This window comes from Emydura macquarii, unplaced genomic scaffold (genome assembly GCF_026122565.2).
Source record: "Emydura macquarii macquarii isolate MOO-44397 ecotype Brisbane River unplaced genomic scaffold, CSIRO-AGI_Emac_v2 contig_1644, whole genome shotgun sequence".
Classification (NCBI taxonomy): Eukaryota; Metazoa; Chordata; order Testudines; family Chelidae; genus Emydura; species Emydura macquarii.
In genome coordinates this window covers 23,638,670-23,658,390 of record NW_027131781.1, presented here as the reverse complement: position 1 = coordinate 23,658,390, position 19,721 = coordinate 23,638,670, and the positions used below count along the sequence as shown (strand labels likewise).

Sequence of the window (19,721 nt, the reverse complement as noted above, 5' to 3'; positions counted from 1 at the left end):
GAGCTTCTTAATTGCTCAGGCCCTTTGCCACCAAAGACCCTAGATTAAGTTTTATAAAGCTGTGTTAGCATATACAGACATTTGTGAAGTTTCCATCATTCCAATTGTCAGTTTGTAGCTCTGCCAAGGCTGTATTTCCCTATGAGGCAGTGTTTTCAATGCACATGTTCAAACACATACTCAAGTATGCAAATATTTAAATTAAACCTAATTAACCTTATGCATGTGTCACCAACCCACACAAAAGTACGCAGGATTCATAAGGCATTTGTTTTCAACCTTGTAATGAGCCCCTTCTCATCTTAAGGAAGGAACTGGGGCTCTGGCTAAAACAGAGTCCCAGGTAAGAATTCTAACTCGCATTGTCGTCCTTTCTCTGAATGGCGAACCAGGGTTGTTGCTTAGTCTATAATCACACAGCAACAACCTAGATTTTAGTGACGGAATCCCTGGAATGGAATACCCCATCCCTGAAGAACGAGAGGTAGGCTGTCTTTACTCACTTGACAAAAGAGCCTGTCACAGTTAAACAAAGCTGGTAGCTCTTTGGCTGTCACACAAAAGGGTCGGATTTGTTGGATGGTCTCCAGGATAGCGCTCATGTGTCCCCAGGAACAATCAAACAGAACTGGTATAAAGGAGCACTTAATCTCCCCCTCCTCCTCCTCCACTAGCTCCTTGAAAACCCAACCTTGGATCGGAGCAGTGACCTACCAGCTCCAAGGTTATTTTGCAAACTACAAGGGTATGTTGTTTAAACACCCTATTGGGACTCTGAAGTTAAGAACAGGAAGGGCACCTTTCCTACACTGGCCATCTCACACTGGCTTTAATACCCCAGATATAGAAAAGGATCACATTTTCTGTACACGAAATCAGCTTGGCCACTAGTGAGGCTGGCGTCGGGGGGAGAAGGATCAAAGATCATTCTCAGTACCAGAGATGGGCTCATTCTCAGTACCAGAGATGGGCTCATTCTCTCCCCACCTCAGATTTTTGGTTGAAAAAGCCTCCTAATATTGCTTTGGTTTCTGCCATTGCTGCTGGACTCTCCTGTTGTCAGTTCACACTCATGGGACAGATTGGTGACTGAGAGGAGTCACTGTCCCCAACAGGACAAGAAATTCTGGTGGGGCCAGTTAAGGGTGGAGGTAGGACTGGATTTACACCTTACACGCCCTGAGGCACAGTATGTTCAGCACCCCCCCCCCTCCCCCCCGGCGCCCGCCTACAGCTGACCGTGGTGTTTTCCACGCGTGGGGGAGTGGGACAACGGGGGAGAGGGGGGCTGGCTGGGCCAGCTCCGTGCAGAGTTGGGGGGGGGAAGAGGGACCGGGTCGACTGGCTCGGCCAGCTGCAGGCAAGAGGCATGTGCTCATCCCTGGACTCCGGCTTCCAGCCTGGCCAGGGGGCGAGGCCTCAGTGGGAAGAGGAGGACTTGGGAGCAGGACAGCAGGCCCCCAGGAGAAAGGAGGAGGAGCAGGGGGTGGGGCCAGAGTTCCAGGGCTCATGTGGGGCCCCCAAATTGGCCAGGGTTCCTGGGCACGGGTCCCATTGGCCCATGAGGTAATCTGCCACTGTTTAGGCGCCCCTCGAACACTGGCACTCCTATGCATGTGCCTATAGTGCCTAATTGGAAATCCAACCCTGGGTGAAGGAAACAGTGACCTAGCAATGGCAGAATACGAAACAAATATACCACTGACTGGAGGGACAAAACCCAGGTCAGTACAGGATAAAGCAGGCTAGAGACAGGGAAAAATTCTACTTTCTGTGGCTATTCTGCATTGGTTTCAATTTCAGAACTTCCCTTGAAGTTAGATATTCAGTGCAGGGTAGTTGTAACTGTGTTGGTCCCAGTATATTTGGGAGACAAGGCTTGTGAGGTAATATCTGTTATTCAACCAACTCCTGTTGGTGAGAGAGACAAGCTTTCAAGCTTACACAGAGCTGTTCTTCAGATCTGGGAAATGTACTTAGAACATCACAGCTAAATACAAGGTGGAATAGATTGTTTAGGCTAAGTAGTTATGTATTTCAAGGGACCATTCAAAGTGAAGTGGCCCATTAATACATCTCCATTCTTAGGGCAGAAAGGAATAGAGCGGGAAAGAGCAGTGAGGGGGCAGGGATGGTTAGTGGGTTATAGATTGTTGTAATATCCATAAATCCAGGGTCCCTAGTCAATCCATGATTTTTAGTGTCTACCAAAATTATCAGTTTAAGCTCCCAGGCTCATCTTTTGAAGGTGTTGTGCAGGTTTCCTTTGAGGATGAGGACTGAGAGATCAGATATAGAGTGATCTCCTTGTGAAAAATATTTACCAATGATATGGAGTTTTTCTTTATCGTTGTTCTGTGTGAGTTCATTTGAGAGCATAATGACTGTCTGATTTCACCCACGTTGTTGTTATTGGAACATTTAGTGCAGTGAATGAGGTTCACCATGTGTAGGGCCCATGGATCTTGAAAGGTATGTTGTGGAGGGAGTTGATCAGTGTCCTGGTGGAGATACGTCTTCAGATGTGGATGCATGGGAGGGATGAATCGGGAAGCGGACCAATCGGGGCTCTTTCTGAGCTGCAATGTCTGCTATGCAAAAAACCCAGACATTGCCTCTTATCTGAAAAATCCACCCGGACAGAAAGTAGGCAGAAGATCAAAATAGAAGCAATATCCAGGAAAACCCGGATGTATGGTAACCCTAGCTACAGAAAACTAACCTGCTGATTATTTCCCCACCTTGGAGGAAATCCTAGGTGGTATAGACTGGCTCAGTTCTACTCTCTCTTGCAGCTCCCAATGATATGGGTGTGGCTGAGGGGGAAGGTCTGTGTTGGAGAACTGCTGTACTCTCACTAATCCCCAGGAGGCATAATGGCCCCTTGTGGGCTGGTACTGCTTGTCATAACTTAGAAGAGCCCTGAAGCTGCTCTAAGTTGTACCAGGAACTAGACAGTCCTAAGAGATGGGGTGCTCGAAGCTCACCAAGCTCAGCTCATCTGAAGCCAAGGTTCTAGGCCTCAGAGTGCGCCTAAGACCTCTGAAATACAGACTGGAGCGAAGAATTCTGTCAGTACCTTTGAGGAAGCTGTAACTACCCTTGAAAGGGTGAGTCTCTTGAAAAACATTTATCAATGTGCAGACCTTGGCCCTTCCATTGTGATCCCCACTCCCCCGACAACTTTTAATAAACTCATAGACAGAAATTTTCACCTGGATTCTGAGTCTAATTTTGTCTTTAAAATAGCTGGATACTACATGCAATTTTTCTGAAACAACAAGGCACAATGAGTTGAGTTTAAAGGTCCTTCTTAGGAAGTTCCCGTGCTTTGGTTGGCTTGTGTTACAACGTTTGCATTATTTTGTCTTTTTTTATTCTCCCCCTTTCTTCCTTTATAGCAATTATGTCTGTAACACAATAAACCATTTTCTTCTTACTTCAGAAAAACAAAAACTTCAAATTCCCACTAAACTAGGGAAATCTAGACGTAAGGCTGCAGATTTAAACCACTCTCCATTGTATACAGGACATTGCATATGCTGCCTGACAATCATATGGCCTCTCATGGGGGTGGTGTCTCAGATCAGTCACCATTTGGAGACCATTTGAACATACCACAGAGGCATTGCACAGAGAAGGACTGAGTTGTAGCATAAACTAGGTGGGCAGATTTGCAGAAAATCAGACTCTTTGCATTTCCTTTACTTATTTTTTTATAAAGTTGTTTACTCAGGAAACCTCAGCCCAGATACAATATCTGGTTTTCAAGGAAGTCCGGTTTTATGTTCCGTTTCTAATCGTGTTTATAAAGGCAGAAGGAGGTCAGGCAGTGAGTCAGTGGCTCAACTGGGATTAGAAATCAGTATCCTCCTGCCTCCCAGCGCTTTGCACTAAACTACTGGACCACCCTGTCTTCCCTTTGTTGTTCATCATCCTTTGTTTTATTTCTGATATATGTGTTTAAGAAAAGAATTAAGAGAAATATAGGAACGCTATGTTGATAGCTCCTTCATGATGGAGATATCCATGGACCTGTCATGATTCAGATCTATGGATCTGTTTTTGGCTGGGTATTTATACTACACTCAACACCATGGTAGCTGATGAGCTTTGGATAGATCATATACCTGATTATATTTTCTTCTAGCTTCCAAACAAGATCTGCTATTGCACCAGCAATAGTGCACACACAAATATTTGTGTGGACTCCATTTTTGTGAGCATCTGGCCACTTGCATGCTTAAATCAGGAAGTTGGATACCCAAATGCATGTCTTCTTTTCTTAAACGATCTTTGCCCTGCTTCTTACATAGGACCGTGAGGGAGAACAAAATTAAAAACATGCCAGTCCCAAGCTCATCAGCATTACAAATGGTACCAGCAGGCACCCAGCCCCAACAAGTCAAGTTCAAGGCCTTAGTCCTTAACTTCAAAGTGAACAGTGGCTGGGGCCCAGAATATCTAAAAGATCATCTAAAACTCCAGGCTGAAGACTGTAGATAACAACAACTCCATGTGCACAATGGAACTGTCCACCTCAAGGGCAAAGCTCCTTTGGTCTAGTGCTAGAACCTTTACAGGGGCTGGTCCCAGCCTGTGGAACAAACTCCCACACGAACGAAGATCCATCACAAACCGCCCCACCTTCCACTCTGACTTGCAAGTTGCACTTCTTGGAACTGCGTTCTGTAACGAAAACATAGGGGTGTGTTCATATTTATTTAAAAACCCTACTCTACCAGAACACTACACTGAACACAGAATTTCCCTGCTGGGGAGAGGATGAGAGCGAATACGAATCACACATGACAGATGGCAGTAATATTGCTTATGCACTCACTACTATTAGGTACATATACTTGTTGGGGCTGGGTGCCTGCTGGTACCATTCGAGTATTTCAGTAATGAGAACAGCATAAGAATCTATATAGAACAGAAGAGAAGCATGCAGCAAACCAGCATCCACTACCTATTTACATATAGGAACATATGTACACAGTATGATCAACATTTGGCTATGCCGGAGCTACTTGCCTGTATGTTTTTAGGCGAACGTTTGCTACAGGAGCATGTAGGAAACCAGCCCAAACATAACCTGGACTACAAACTTAGGTCAGTGCCATCTCTTCCCTGCCACCCAGAGCCTACACCCATCCCAACTTCAGTCATATTCATAGGGTGAGGGGACTTGGTGACCTCTACTCCTCTGACTTTCCCTCCCAGGCTCTTTGAGTGGTGGCGTGGGGACAAAATACGCCAGGTCAGAGACTCTGCTCCCCTGCCCTATCCACGTTCTTCTTTACTCTCCATATTTGCTTCCTTCCCTTTCTTTGTCTCCCATGTCATGTTTCTTCCAAGCGGGAAGCATCGTTAACATTATCTTCCTTAGCCAGAGCAGGCAAGTTGGCTCAGGAGCCTGACACCTTCGTACTCTATCCATACTTCCAATTCAAACAGACCTTTATTGGTTGTTGCTTTTGTGCTGGGTGGCAAAGAGCACTGACCCGCTGAATCTGGATCGAGTGGCAATTTGTTCCTAGTGCCAAGGAAAGACAGACACTTACTGTTCCCATTCTTGTAACTAGCAGACATGCTGTATCTTCTGAACTGTGTGGGGCTAATGGCTAGGGTAAATAGCTGTCATATTGATATTAGAGTATGTAAGCTCAAGTGCTTTGGGCTTCTGCCCAGAATAGCTACAGATCAGTGCTTAATTTTTAAAGGTGATACTGGGACTCAAGCAAAACAAAATGGTGTCCTCCATATGGCGTGACCTCACACACACCATGTGTGAAGTCATGCCTTACATGCAAGTGTAGAAGTGCATGCCGTACTAAATGCCACTGACAGAAGAGGTGCTGGAGCTGTATCTCAGCAAGCCCTGGCACAAATTAACCTCTGCTACAGATTCAATCATACATGGCATGTACTTATCTTTTGAGTGGAAATTGTCCCAGATGCGATCTGGAGGATTATGTCCCCTCAGTAATCTGTGTCTGGCCCCTGTCCTTTAAAGCCCAAGAAATAACTTAATTATTTATTTAAATCCCAGGGGGATGAATGCCTAGAATATTCCTTGAAGGAGGAAGAAATCTCCAAAGCAGAAGATTCTCAGGAATAATTGGAAAACAGAGCTAATAGCAATAAGCCCTCTAGAGCAGGGACCGTCTTTTCGTTCTGTTTGTACGGTGCCTGGCACAATAGGGTGCTGATCCATGACGAGCGCACCTAGGCAAAATGGTAAGATAAATAATATTTTCCCTTCAAATCTCCCCCAGAACACTGTGAACACTGGTTGTGTTGCTGAGGGAAGTCCTGGAATTGAGACACATTATACCAAATGGCTTATTCCTGCAGAAAGCCAACTATACAGTGAACAAGTCATTTCACCTTTCTTAGTTTCGTCATCTGTACAATGGAGATAATTCCACCTACTTCAAAAGGGCGTTTTAAGGATTAGTTCATTTGGAAAAGTCAAGTGTTGTATAAGTGCTAAATATAGGTTAATTCAGGCTGCTTGAACTTGAACCATTGCACAGTGACAGATAGACACAATGGCTCTTGTATTATTCTGAATCCATTGAAAAACGCACATAGTATTTTATGCTCATACAGCTGCGGTTTGTCCTTGTACTTCAACCACCTGTATGTAGTCTCTCTATATAGGTCAGGTACCATTCATGTATTTGAGTGTATCCATCAGCACGTGTAGCTATGAATTAAGTATGAAACAGTTACAGAATTTAATTTTCCTGTAGTATAATAAACTCTGCATATCTGACATACACGTTCTCTAGAAGCAGCATCTAACCATTACCATCATGCACAATAGAATCAGTCAGACCACTCTGCTCATATAATGAAAACTTGGTAAACTTACCAGGTGAAGGGGTATGGAGCAGGGATTTGACAGAAGAATGGAGCAGCTATGGATGATGTAGAATATTTTACCCCAGTAATAATACTCATGATACAGGAACAAAGATTCAAAGAGAAAAGGAAGATAGTCCATACAAGTGTTTACATACAAAATGGGGATCAAGTGTTCTGCTGGCCGCTACAGCCCTAACTGTTGCTCTCTCTTTTCTCCACTCTCATGGGGTTTATTTTAAGAAAAATAAACATTTTCCTATAAACTTTTAATTAAAAAAATTATTCGGAAATGTTTTCTTTTCCCGGTGGCCAAATCCCCTAGAGCAAGTTGTGAAATGTGATTCTGAAATTCTCTCTGGAAAACTGGATCTAAGGAACATAGCGAGGTCAAGAGGTTAAAGATGTAACTTAATCAGCACATTATGGAAATGTGAACAAACTAAATGCTTTATGAACGCCTGGTGATCACAAAAGAATGTCGCCCAGTCAGCAAAGGACATGCTGCTGTGTTACTTGATTAATACAGCTGGTAAAAAATAAGTAGCTGAAAAGTGCAGCACTACTAGTGAGGTAGGAAGTTCAAGAAGACTAAAACATCAACATTTAATTACTAAAATATGCTGCTTGATACTAAAATGCTAAGATCTCAACTAGTGCATAACTGAGCTCACTGTGCAAAGCATGCAGCTGGCACTAAACAAATGAGAGTTGCACGTGTTTTCGAGAATGTTACAAAATCAGCTATAAATCGGAACACATTATTTAATCAAGAAAGGAGGAAAGCATTAGAGTTGAAAAGCATGATGATAAATCAATGAAATACAGAGATTAATCAGCAAATTATGAAACCCAATAACCAAGATACAGTACCTAGAGGAAAAACGTTGAGTATGGAGACTGTACATTAAAAAGGCACATATGCTAAACTAGAAAAGTATTTGCCTGCTATGGCTCTTCTCTTAAATGGAGCCCAGTGATTCTTGACAATTTGTATTGGTCTTTACAACTCGGTGCATCACAGATATGCAGAACAAGGGCAAAATAAATCAATTTGCCTAAGTGCAAGGAAATAGTTCATCATTTTCAATAGGTCACTCACTTTGAGATCCCAATTCCTTCCAAAAACAAAATCATTCAGTCCTCACATCTATGTCCTAGCAGGGGAAGCTTTCTACAGCTAACATCTTTATTTCCTACCATTCTATATTTATCTATCAATAGTTTTGGGTTTTGTTTGTTTTTTTTAATACAGTGTATGGGTAAAATCCTGAATTTTCCTACTAATTTCAAAGGTGCCAGGATTTCACCCTAAACGTCTCAAAGGTACATTTTAATTAACAGAAATATCCCAGCTAATTGGAATTAAAGCCTGAACTCCTCCATATGCATCAACAAAGTTAAAAACAATCTGTTTTACTTATATCATGCACCTGCTCTTTTAAGGTTTGTTTCTCATCTTTTTCTTCATAACAATTCACTTATCTAACCTTTCACCTCATTCAGTCAGCTCTAGTCTATGTGGCTGTCCTGTGAGAATTCCTTCTGCTGAACCTGTGAGTATTTGTGGAATAGTCAAGGGGTCATGGCCTGTTAGCAGTTTAATTCTTATGACAGGTCACATGTCATCTCTAAACGAGTACAAGCTTCCAGAAGCTCAGTTGGATATCTCACCTGAAAGACACCACTTCAGTGTCCTCTAATCCCATGCAGAGGCATAAAGTTTAATATTGATACTTTAGGTGGAAAGAGCAGCACCCACTAGATCATCAATGCCTGAACTCACTCATCTTGGAACTAATCTGGCCCGGCCCTGTTTATTCTGTCAGATATGCCAGGATCAAAGCAGAAGATCTAACAGATGATGGGAAAAGCTTGAAAAGTTCAGAATTCAGACTGAGTATGTGTAATCCACCAAAACCTCTGATGCTCATGTGAACTTCTTGGGTCTGTAGGGAAGTCTACGCTTTGAGCTGGAAGGTGTAATTTCAAGCTCAGGTAGACATACCAGCTCTAGCTCTGATTGAGCTAGTGCACTGAAAATAGCAATGTCGCCACCACGGTATGAGGGGTTAACCACCCCAAGGATGATCACATCCGAGACCCTAGGTATGTTCACAGGCAGCTAGCCCCTCCCACTGCTTGTGTCACTGCAGCTACACTTCTATTTTTACATGCAAGCTCAATCAGAGCTAGCACAGGTGTGTCTCCTTGAGCTGGAAGTTGCACATCCAGCTTGAAATGTGGAGATACCTTATGTCTCACAAGAACAGGTCTTCTTAGCTTTCCATTATTACTCACTTTTTGTTAGGCCAGCAGTGTCACGAGACTAGTTTCTCTTGAAATTCAGAAGCACAAAGGTACATAAAAATACTAAACTTTCATGAAAGGAAACTTTCATAAAGGATTTCATTTGAATTTTGAACAAGGCTTACATGAAATGGACAGAGAAAGAATTGCTATATTAACCAATTTGGACATCTGTAATCCATCTCTTTATTATGAAAGCTGCTTTGGTTGGAATATTAGAGTTTCTCAATCTTAAAACATAGGAAGTTCCTGATAGGAGCTAATTTTTTTTTCTGTGTTAAACTTAAATAATTTAGTCACTGAAGAGCTGAACTTCTGACCCTGGTAAACTGTGAATAGATTCTGGTATTTGGCATTTTGCTAGCTAAGGATCTGTGGTTTGCAAAATGTGGCAGTTTAAATAGATAGTCAGCTAATATCAGTGGAATAATTTCCAAGATAGAATACAGAAAGGTTGTTGGGTCATGTTACAAAAATTTAATTTGCAAATGAAATCCCAATATTTATTGGTATGGTGCAAAGACAAGTGCCACACAGCTCTCAAGGGATGATACTACTGAATCAGAACTGCAATTCAAACTGCTTTCTGAGTGATGAGGCCAAGTGCCCTTTTCTGTTGCATCAGCACAAACATTTAAGGATTTTTATTACCTTCAAACAATATTTGCAGAAATCTAAGGAAACCCATCTTTCCCAGGTGAGCAGATTGTTGTATTAATTTAGATGGAATATGTGGGCCCAAAGAATCAAAAGTGTTAACATTAAAACAATGTTTCAAATGGGCTGAAGCTGCTGTTAAATCCAATCCCGTTTTCTAGAAGACAAGGCAAATGCGCACAGAAGGGGAAAGAAGAGAACAGCAAACACAGAAAATGCTGCTTCTATCTCTAGCATTGACTTTCATTTGCAACCTCACTGCTGGAAAAAACACAGGCACAGCACATGGTCTGATCAGCCAGACCTGGGAAACTTATGCCAGCATCAGGCTGGTTAGGACACTGTCTTTTTCTGGTCACGGGCTTAGAGCAGCGTTGCAAAATATACAGACTTGGCCTCTTAAGCCAGACTCCTATTAAACAGAAGGCAATAAATAAATAAATAAATAAATAAATAAATAAAAGGGGGATAGGAAAGAGAAGGAATAAGGTGGGGAAGGAAAAAGGACACATGCAAGGGGAAGGGCCAACAAAATCCCACATCCCAGATGGCATTCAGGATTTAGCCAGAGCTGGTGAAGGTGGCAGCGTTGTCTGGGTCCCTCTCATTGGCCTGGACATCTATTGAAATTAGGATGATGAAGGCCCAACGATGTCACAGTGGATCCTCAGGTCCCAGGAGATGGTAGGGGTGACAGGCATGATGATAACGCTTGCTGCAGCAGTTGTTGGCAAATAGCTTCTTTTGCTGCTTCTAATCCTTTTTTTTTTGTTTTGTTTTTAGGATCCCAAAGACAGAGATGGTTGGAATTGCCCTTCCCCCCTCATTATTTTATACACCAGTTAGGTCTAATTTTTGACTCACCAATTTTGGTCCATTGATTTCTGGTCCCACATTTCATTAGTTTACGAGATATGATCTTAACACAGTCCTTGAATTACATTAGTCAGCCTCTTTTTTTGGACTAATTCACTGACTTCCTTTTGCATCTTTTCCCATCAATATTTATTGTTAGAGGTTATTGTGACAGTTAATGAACTTTCACTCACTCCTGACAATTCAGATTACAATTAGGGTAAATTTGTTGGCTCAATTATTACAACAATTGTTGGATGGATTGTGTGGATAAGAGCAGTGTTAATTTCATCCATATCTTTATTAGAGTTTACAACAAATATGACTCTTTCCACAATCTTTTTTTCTTCTTCTAAGTTTAAATAAGTGAAAAAAGCCTTTTAGATTTTCCATGTTCTTGTACAAGAGCAATCTTCTGGATGAAAACCACCTTCCCAAGTGGAAGGAAAGAAAGAAACTTGCTTATAACATTAATGTTTCCAGGACAATTTTTAAAATACATTTTAAACACGCACGTTCTGTAGTATGCCGGTCAAACACCAAATCAACCCTAATTCAAAATAAAAAGTAGCAATGAAGGAGTATGGCTGATACAGTTTATTTTAAATGATTTTTCTTTTACAGTTTAGTGTACCTGGAGGTAGCTGCGATATTAATTGATCCTTTCCCATTGGCTTGAAAGAATAGTAATTTACGAACATTAATATCAAAGTGCTGAAACCGAACTGAAAATTCTCAGCTGTTTACAGTTAAGCCCATGCTAAAATGTAAAATAAAACAAAAAATAAATCACAACAGATTATTGTCAGATGATTGTCAATACAGCACAGTGCAGCTTTTCCAGATTTTTTTTAACATTACTGAAGTAGTACAAAGGAGATCACTGAAAAGGGATTACTTTATAGAAGCCAGAAAACTAATTAACTGGAAAGCATATATAATTTTCAGAGATAACATAATCTGGATGATAGTAGTAATTTATTTCCTATAAATGTCATGTGCAACTGAAATCAAGTATAAAAAGAATATATGGGCTCAGATCCTGCAATTTACAACAAGTGGACAGATTGCTGCACTCTCATATTGTGAATGGCAGGACTGGGGCCTTACTTGTTTCATTTCTATGTAACCACATTAGAAAGGATGTGATATTTCCTTGTCAGCTGTTTACCTACTTTAAAAAAAAAAAAAAAATAGACAACTGCCTCACTTTCAGAACTGCCAAGTTTAACTTCTTCCATAGGTAAATCTGCAGGAGTAAAGGAAGATTTTAACACCTCCAGGTTCTAATACTTTTAGAACTACATCAAAAGAAATGATTATTTGGTCCACACAACAGAGAAGTGCTTACTTAAATATAATTTGAAAGAAGTCGCTATTCAGATAGATTTAGCTATGGCTTATTATCAAAATTATTTGGCAACAGATTTTCAAAGATGCTAAATTTGCAAAAGAGCGAAGCCGGGAGATGTGATACAAATTATACAGGTGATAATATATTTAGTAATGAACTGTAAAAGGTCTAAAATAAAACCCACAAATTTGCTATGTGCATTTTTTCAGAGTTTCATTACAGGACTGATCAGGATAATCTCCAAACTGCCATCAACCAAAACACTGCATATATTATGGTAGATTGCAAAATATTATGAACAGGCACTAAAGAACATGGGTAGAAATATAAAATTAGTTTACAGGATGTGTGTTAAATATTAACTCTTTCTGCAGCATGGGCTCCATTCTGCCAAATACAGAGCTCTGTGGGACCAGTTAATCAAAACACTTAAGAATGTGCTTAACTTGAAGCCCATGAGTAACCCTACCGAAATCAACGGGAGTACTCACGGGCTTCAAGTTAAGCCTTTGCTTAAAGTGTTTTGCTGATCGGGCTCAGAGTGCTCTGCACCTGGCAGCAATGGTGCCTCTCTGGGAAAAGATGTTGCAAGTAATAACTAATCTTGTTCTCACTGTTCCCTACCAATGGAAGATGGCTTTGTAGACAAAATGCTCACCATACACAAGTGATGGTCCATTTGAAGTCAATAAACAGGATTTGGATTCTAGGGTCTAATCATGAAAACCAGAATCTGACCTCTAATCTGTAGACTACATATAATAAAATGTATACTGAATTTAAAATTCAACGATGTTTCTTGCCTTGAAAACCACGAATCTGCTCCCTAATACATAAAATGTATTAGTTTCTTTTCTTTTCTTTTTTTTTTTTTTTTTTTTTTTTTAAGTTAAAAAGGTATAATGCTCAAAATAGATTTAAGTACTTTTCATATGAAACTGATCTATAAAATTTTTGAAGCTTTACAAAATGGCACAAGAGTAGTCAATAAAAGGTCTAGATAAAAATATTTACATTTCTATACATCAGTTTCCCCTACTTACAATTATTAAATAATCCTCTGCATTCTGGTTTCCTAAATTCTAGGAAAAAAAGTCTTTAACAATAACCTCAAATAAACTAGTTTTCAATCACTTTTAGATGGCTCTCATTTAGGGTTACTTAATTTAAGCTGAATTTTACCAAAATCACCTCTCTTATGTGAAACGTCTTCTCAGTTATAAATGTTTTCTCAAAGGTACATACTATATTTCTAGGTGTTTTACACTGCAGTCTTGCTCTCTGCTTTCTGTATTACACAAAGATGATCTAAATATGAAAATGGCACAATACAATTGTAAAGATAATCAGCTCTCAAATCCTTTTAGTCACTTGGCTCTTGGAATCTGGAAGTCCTTGATAACAGAAGATTAGCCTAAATTAATTTAACAGAATCACAGGTTCAGTTCAGTTTTAGCTTTTTGTATCATTGTCTTTTGAGGATTTATATCAAGAAGGTGCTTCATAGAGGCTCTCTCCATCTGTACTGAAATCATCATCATCATCATCATCAAGGTCAGTCAACACTTTACTTGGTGACTTCTTCCGTCTGTTAAAACAAAAATATATACATGTCTATACAGTGATATCATATGCATGTATGTGTAACACATACATGTACTCTGTAAAACTAACACAGTAGCACTGACAATATTTATTCTGATTGAGATTATTGCCTATGTTACTTTAAGTAAGTCACAAGCACTTGTTCTCCTAAATTACTTAGGGTAGGATTTTCAAAAGCACCTAAGTACCCAAAATCCATATCTACATAACTACATCTTACATACACATATAGAATGAAACCCATGTGCTATTCATTCATCACTTAGCTCCGCAATTTATCACACGCCTTTGACCACCTACCTGTCTACTAATCTATCACAGACGGCACTTATTCAGACATTTCCAAACCTCTCAACAGCTAGGGTGAACAATATTCCTGAGTATTCCCCTCTCCCTCTCCCACACCCACACACACCACCCCATATAGTAAATATTTTTTTTTTTACTACGTTTAGCAGAGGAAACGTCTAAAATGGATATTTTTCTAAATGAGTTTGCCCCCTGCCTCACCAGCTCTGCTCAGCTCAGCGCAAGAGTCCCTGGTAAACTGGGCTGAGCACCTGGAGCACCTAAAAGGGAATGGGGGAGATTTGCAGAGGAAGATATTGCAGAAGAGTTGCTGCCAGCTCTGCATCTGAGGCAGCAAACATCCTAAACTGCCAGAGGGCAATCCCAGTCTGATGGGCTGGAGCAGTCAGAGATTAGTATTTTCCAATGGTTTTATCAGTACAGAATTGCATAAACAAATGCATAAGCAAACATCTAGAACAGAATCTCTGCTTTTACGCTCCTACAGTGTAATTTAAAATGACAAACACAGTAGTAGGAAGGTAGTAAATTTGACAAAGAAAAGCATCATTCATAGGCCAAGTTAAGCATTCAAGAAAGTCAGAAAAATTATGGTTTACAAGGATAATGCAGACAGGACTTTAATTTTTGCACTAATTCTCAATGCTCCTATAAGGCATTTGTAAGTATTTTGTAAGAATTGCACAGAAGTGTAACATTTGACAAAGCCCTGGCTGGGATGATTTAGCTGAGGTTAGTCCTGCTTTGAGCAGGGGATTGGACTAGATGACCTCCTGAGGTCCCTTCCAACTCTAATATTCTATGATTCTATGATTTGGTGGTGTGTGGGCCTTCTTGTGTTCTAGGAATCTGCTTTTATAAGAAATCCCACCTTAATTCCTTCTTCAGTGCATTCAGCTGTCCTTGCAATTGATCATTCATGTCCGTTTGCTCCTCTAATTCCCTCTGAAGTTTCTTTTTGGCACTTTCCAGTCTGTCTATTTCCTCTTCGGCTTCTTCAACCTGACGTTTCATTGCTTTCAAACGCAAACTCAACTGAAATATTTAAACAGCAGCTGATTACAGAAATATTTTGATAAAGGAATTCTATTCCCCCAGCATCTATTAGTTGGGAAATGAAGTCATAGCTTTGCCAATGTCATGGCATTGCAGAACTGCACCGAAAAGCAGTTGAAGTCAGCAGTAGTCTTTGAGACCAAGCAAGTAATGGTAAATGTAATTTTTGAGACTGAGGAGAACAAGACAGACAGATACCTCCTAGCTACTGTGAAGATGTATAATTGTATAGACTAATGCAATGGTAGCATCCACTGTTCAATAAGGAAAAAAACTGTGGCTAGAGTTACTAGAGTGTCATAGTTTCAGCTAGATAAGGAGGGTAATGATCTTTTATTAGCCCAACATCTGTTGGTTGATCAGGGAGCAAGCTTTTGAAATTGGTCCAATAAAAGATATTAACTCACTCACCTTGTCTTGCTGATATCCTGGGACGGACAGGGCTACAACTACACTGCATACATAGTTCAAGCTACACTAACAGATACATTTTATATCTTTTATATTTATATATACTTTTAGAAACATAAAAATTACTTAAAAAGTAAAGACTGAATGATTGTTGCCACAGCAAACGTTTGGGAAAATGTAATCTGCTTGTTCACGAGAGAGAATAAAGGCTATTTGACCCATTTTACGAAAACAATCGATGTTGTAAGCAAAGAATCAGAAGTCACATAAAATGGTAATACACATTGCTACTACAAATTGCAGAATATCCTTATCTTGAAAAATCTAAAAACCTTCTTTCTTTAGAGAGGATATACTGCTTTCTAATGTATACATTTGGATCTGGTTGGTGATACTTTCTGCTGTTCAATGAAGTTTTAAAAAATAAACATAAGAAATAGGGATGTAGCAGCTAAACGTTTAAATGGTAAGCAGCTTCTTACTGTTTATTAATTAGTTTAAACATTGCCCTGGGGGAGGATGGGAGGCTCTGAGCCCAGCCCAGCTCTCAGTGAGCGAGAGCTGTCCAGTTGCGCTTCTGCACATGTGTGTGGGTGTGGGTGTGGGGGGCGGCGGCCGCATGGCGGCGCAGGGTGGGAGAGAAGCCGTGCTGGGCTCGGCTCTTCCCCGCGGAGTGAGAACTGCCAGTGTGGCTTCTTCCCCGCCCTCCCACACCCCACCTATGCAGAGCCGCAGTTGGACAGCTCTCGCTCATTGGGAGCCGAGCCCAGCACAAGAGCTGCCCAGCTGCCGCTCAATAAGTGCATACCTGGGCTTATTTCACCATTTAACTCTTCTATTTTTAGAACATTTAAACAGATTATTAATTAAAGGAATTTTTACATCTCTAGTAAGAATTAGACCATTGCTAGTCATCTGTACATGAAATGCCTTAATTTTACTAAAGTCTTAGGAGAAATCTAAAATGTCACATTTTCCCCACTTAGTGCTACTAGGCTGAGGAACACAATGGCACTGGGAAGAAAAGAATCTTGTAAAACCCGTTCACAAAAATAATAATAATCAAGCATTTATCTGTATTCAAAACTTTAAGTATCCTTGTCTCTACAATGCACGGTCATTTATATTTACAGAAATAATAGACTGTTTATGTATAAATCTTTCCCTTTACCTGATCCTTTTGGTCAGTCAGCGAGAGGTGTTCATCATCTACTTGCAACATTAACTCCTTCACTTTCCTTTCAAGTCTGCGATTGCTTAGCTGGAGGTTAGCCCGATCCCTGAAAAATCCAGACATGTAGAAATGGCAGCTGGAATCATTCCAAATCCTTCTGAGCCTGTGCCCTTGTGATATTCTAAGTGCAAAATAAATACTAATGGCATATGCTTTGATGTACTGATTCTGTGCAACATACTGAAGTTTTTTTCAAAGCATGAAACATTAAGAAAAAATGTATTTATTTTTCTCAGTGCCATATTAAGGAAGTTTAGAAGGTAGGAAGCACTTCTCACCAAAAATTAACTCTGAAATGCATCTGAAAACTGAAATGCTTAATTAGAGCTGGCATTTCTGTCACTATAACTGATGGAGCTACTGATAAAATAAGAGCTATGTCTAAATGCTGCTAGTATGGCAGTCCCGTGTTAGAGGCTATACAATAATTCCCATATTGATTTTGTATTGATGTAGCAATCAAAAAGAACACGTTCAGTGTTTGCTTTTAAACAAAATGTCATGTAAATTAGTGCTTATGAAAATTTTTTGCAATGATAGACCTGGAGATCACACATGCTTCCATGTAACACTAAATTAGCAAGATGCTGGATGTCTATGCGCGCGCATACCTTCCAGGCTCTGAACTTAGCTTATTTTACCTCTCTTCATTTTCTAGCCGTCCCTCTAGCTCAGTGATCCTTGCTTCCATTTGAGCAACAAGTCCTTCTTTACTGGACCTATAAGAACCTTCAAGGTGAAGGATTCGGGTCTTCAAATCTTTGTTCTAGAATTAGAACATACATTATTACTATTACATATATAATCAGCACGGGCATATTAATAAACAAAAGTGCCTTAATACAAAACAAGTCTGAGAAGAGAAACACAGGGTGCTAAGGTGCTTTTACATTCAGTGAGTAAACAAAAGAATTACATTTGTCAGTTGATTAAAAAAAAATCCGCCAGTGAAATCTTTGTTGGGAGGCTTGTAGCTCCAGCAAACCCATCTTTGTGCCTCAGAGTTACCTCTTTGAGAATTTAGTCAAGATTAAGAATTAGAAATAGGCCTGAATTGGAATCCTAGGCTTGAAGTCCCCCGAACCTTCAGAAAGCTTACTCAGAACTTGAAAGCGTGGCTCTTTCACGAGTAGAAGTTGGTCCAATAAAAGATATTACCTCGCCCCCCATGTCTTTGAGGTGTACTAACAGGAGTGTGATATGAAAGACATGGGAGGTAACTGTCCCACTCTATTCAGCACTGAAGAGGCCTCAGCTGGAGTACTGTGTCCAATTCTGGGAGCCACACTTTAGGAAAGATGTGGACAAATTGGAGAGAATCCAGAGAAGAGCAACAAAAATAAAAGGTTTAGAAAACCTGATCTATGAGGAAAGGTTAAAAAAAACTTGGCATGTTTAGTCCTGAGAAAAGACGACTGAGGGGGACCTGATAACAGTCTTCAAATATATTAATGGCTGTTTATAAAGAGGATGGTGATGAATTGTTCTCCATGTCCACTAAAGGTAGGACAAGAAGTAACTGGCTTAATCTGCAGCAAGGGAAATTTAGATCAGATATTCAGAAGAAACTTTCTAACTATAAGGGTTGTTAAACTCTGAAATAGGCTTCCAAGGGTGTTTGTGATTTCCCCATCATTGGAGGTTTTTAATAACAGGATGAACAAACCTGTCAGGGATGATCTGGGTTTACAGGAGGCTAGACTTGATGACTTCTGGAGGTCCCTTCCAGCCCTACATTTCTGTGATGCTGTGATTTATCTTACTTGTGGTACAATTTACAGTCTATTGTTATTGTTCCATCTCAACTATAATATGCATGATGAAAAATACTGCACAGTAAACTATAAGACAAATCACTGTATTATAGTCATATGTCAGATCATTATATTCTGATCAATCGTCACAGTCCATAAGCTGACTCAGACATATATTAACTAACCTCAAGGAAAACAGAAGACTTTTTAATCAAAAGAAGTCCATCTAGTTTTTCAATGAGGTTTCCTTTTCCCTCCTAGGACCCTCACATTCAAAAAAGTATATAATCAGCAGTGAGAGATAAGCCACTCAAGTTGCATTCTAAGCTTTCATGTGATCACTAGATTCTCTCACTTTAACAATCCATTATTCGCTACGTGATCCCATATGCAAATATTTGGTCTCTTAAAAAGCAGAATCTCTACCACCAGCAGTACAAAATAAATGAACAATTAGAAGCTATCACAGAGCAATGATGGGTGAGATAATATCTTTTAAGCTTTCAAAAGCTTATCTCTCTCACCAACGGAAGTTGGTCCAATAAAGGATATTACCTCACTGATCTTGTCTCTCTAGTATCCTGGGACCAATACAGCTCCAGCAACATTGCAATACAACAGTTAGAAGCCATGACACTGAGTATGGTTTTATGAGTTTCAAAATACACTAATCAGCTACAGATTGAAGTTATACTCTAGGATATTGTTTGCATGAAAATCTGCAGTGTTCCTTTAAGACATATGTTTAATGTTTTCAAAGTTTCAATTTAGTAAACTTATGTGAGAATTCCCTTAAAGAACCACTCAATCATTACAAAAGAAAATTAGAAATCAAACAGCAGTGAGAAGCTTATGGGAAGAGTAGGATAATATTGAAAAAAAAGTTTTCAGTTATGCTACTTCAAGCAGTGACCACCTCAAATCTCAATTTAATTTACTGGGCTACAGTGGGATAAATCAGTATTGTAACTGGAGGATCTATGGGGAAAACCCAAATGCTGGTGTCTCAGTAGGTGGCACTCTTTCCTTTAAACTCATTACCGAGATGATGTCTACTATAGCAGTGTTTCTCAACCTCCTAAGTAGCAAGTACCCCCAACTTCTGAAAATTTTAGTAAGTACCCCAACACTCCATTTTCCACTCTGAGAAATACAATCTTTTTCCTCTTTACCGCTGGATGACTTTATTTCTTGAAAGCAGGAGAGCTCTGAGTTCTGCAGTGCTGTGTGGCTCTGGCAGATCACAAAACCCCCTGCTGCTTCTCTCCACCTTCCTCCTCCCCTTCCTCCATATAGGAGCCAA

The 19,721-nt window shown here is 40.1% G+C and overlaps 1 protein-coding gene across 2 annotated transcripts in view; it reads right to left on the bottom strand.

Moving 5' to 3' along the window:
* Positions 1–11,277: 11,277 nt before the first annotated feature.
* CGNL1 (cingulin like 1) overlaps positions 11,278–19,721 on the bottom strand; it is a 100,199-nt gene continuing 91,755 nt past the window's right edge. Inside the window, exons 16-19 of one of the 2 annotated variants that reach the window (XM_067555898.1) lie at positions 17,306–17,430; positions 16,602–16,785; positions 14,835–14,998; positions 11,278–13,637 (exon numbers count right to left, since the gene is read on the bottom strand). In XM_067555898.1, coding sequence (XP_067411999.1) covers positions 13,538–13,637; positions 14,835–14,998; positions 16,602–16,785; positions 17,306–17,430 — 573 coding nt within the window. In that variant the 3' untranslated portion in view covers positions 11,278–13,537. The remainder of the gene's footprint in view (positions 13,638–14,834; positions 14,999–16,601; positions 16,786–17,305; positions 17,431–19,721) is intronic. The other variant, XM_067555899.1, reaches the window with a different exon arrangement.